At 55.4% G+C, this 1,005-nt stretch overlaps 1 protein-coding gene across 1 annotated transcript; it reads right to left on the bottom strand.

Moving 5' to 3' along the window:
* Nucleotides 1-137: 137 nt before the first annotated feature.
* On the bottom strand, nt 138-1,005 carry LOC119306405 (uncharacterized N-acetyltransferase p20-like). The gene has a single exon (XM_037582632.1). It carries the CDS (start codon nt 921-923, stop codon nt 366-368), a length of 558 nt encoding a protein of 185 aa, XP_037438529.1. The 5' UTR covers nt 924-1,005; the 3' UTR covers nt 138-365.

Genomic DNA, 1,005 nt, shown 5'->3' with positions numbered 1-1,005 from the left:
GTTTCCTGGTAATCCCAACAAATGTTGCACAAAATTAAAACCAACTTTGATAGAGTAACTTAAAATAATCAAAACAAAATCGGGACTTTCCAAAACCACATCATGTATTAATTCAATCAAATCAAATGAAACCAACTTTTACCAAATTCTTAACTAAATCAAAAATTTATTTGTCTTCGGCTACTCATACCCATACCTTTGTAAACAGAACATCTAATATAAAAAGGAAAAAACAGAACATGTTGCCTTTGTAAACGGAGGGAGTACTACTTGACTGAACAATTAACAAAGAAAGCAAAGTTTCGCATGACATTATGAAATTTTCTTTTCGCCTGGATATACATTAAGCTGAATTATCACACCAATCATTCGACCAGCACAGTGTCGGTGGAGATGAAGCTGAAGATGACCATGTCCTTGACGGCGCCCTTGAGCACGCAGTACCGCCGCAGCACGGCCTCCCGCCGGAACCCGGCCTTCTCCAGCACCCGCTGCGACGCCACGTTGGCCACGTCCACCAGCGCCTCCACGCGCTGCAGCCCCTCCACCTCGCCGAACACCGCGGCCACCGCCCGCCGCACGGCCGCCGTGGCCACGCCCTTGCCCCAGTGCGCGCGCGCCAGCACGTACCCGAGCTCCGCGCGGCAGGCGTCGTCCGTCGGCGACACGGAGATCGCGCCAACGGGGCGGTCGTCACCGGGGAGGCAGATGGCGCGCTGCCACTGGTGCGGGAGCACGGCGTCCCGGATGTAGGCGAGCAGGTTCTCCGTGGATTCGTAGGGCTCCCAGCGGCACACGGCGGCCACCTGCGGGTCCGACGCCCACACCATCATGGCGTCCACGTCGTCGAGGCCGAACCGCCGGAGCGTCACCTCCGCGGCCGGCTTCTTCGCGGGCTGCGCTCCTTGGCCGGCCTGCTCCATTTTCTTTTGAGCTACGTACTCTGTTTGGCGACGGCGAGCAGAGGTGGCCTGTGTTTAAAGCTAGAATCTGTCAGAGCAAGCG

The sequence above is a fragment of the Triticum dicoccoides genome, chromosome 5B, assembly GCF_002162155.2.
Source record: "Triticum dicoccoides isolate Atlit2015 ecotype Zavitan chromosome 5B, WEW_v2.0, whole genome shotgun sequence".
Taxonomy (NCBI): domain Eukaryota; kingdom Viridiplantae; phylum Streptophyta; class Magnoliopsida; order Poales; family Poaceae; genus Triticum; species Triticum dicoccoides.
The sequence above is the reverse complement of the archived record's forward strand: the minus strand, read 5'-3'. Positions and strand labels throughout refer to the sequence as shown.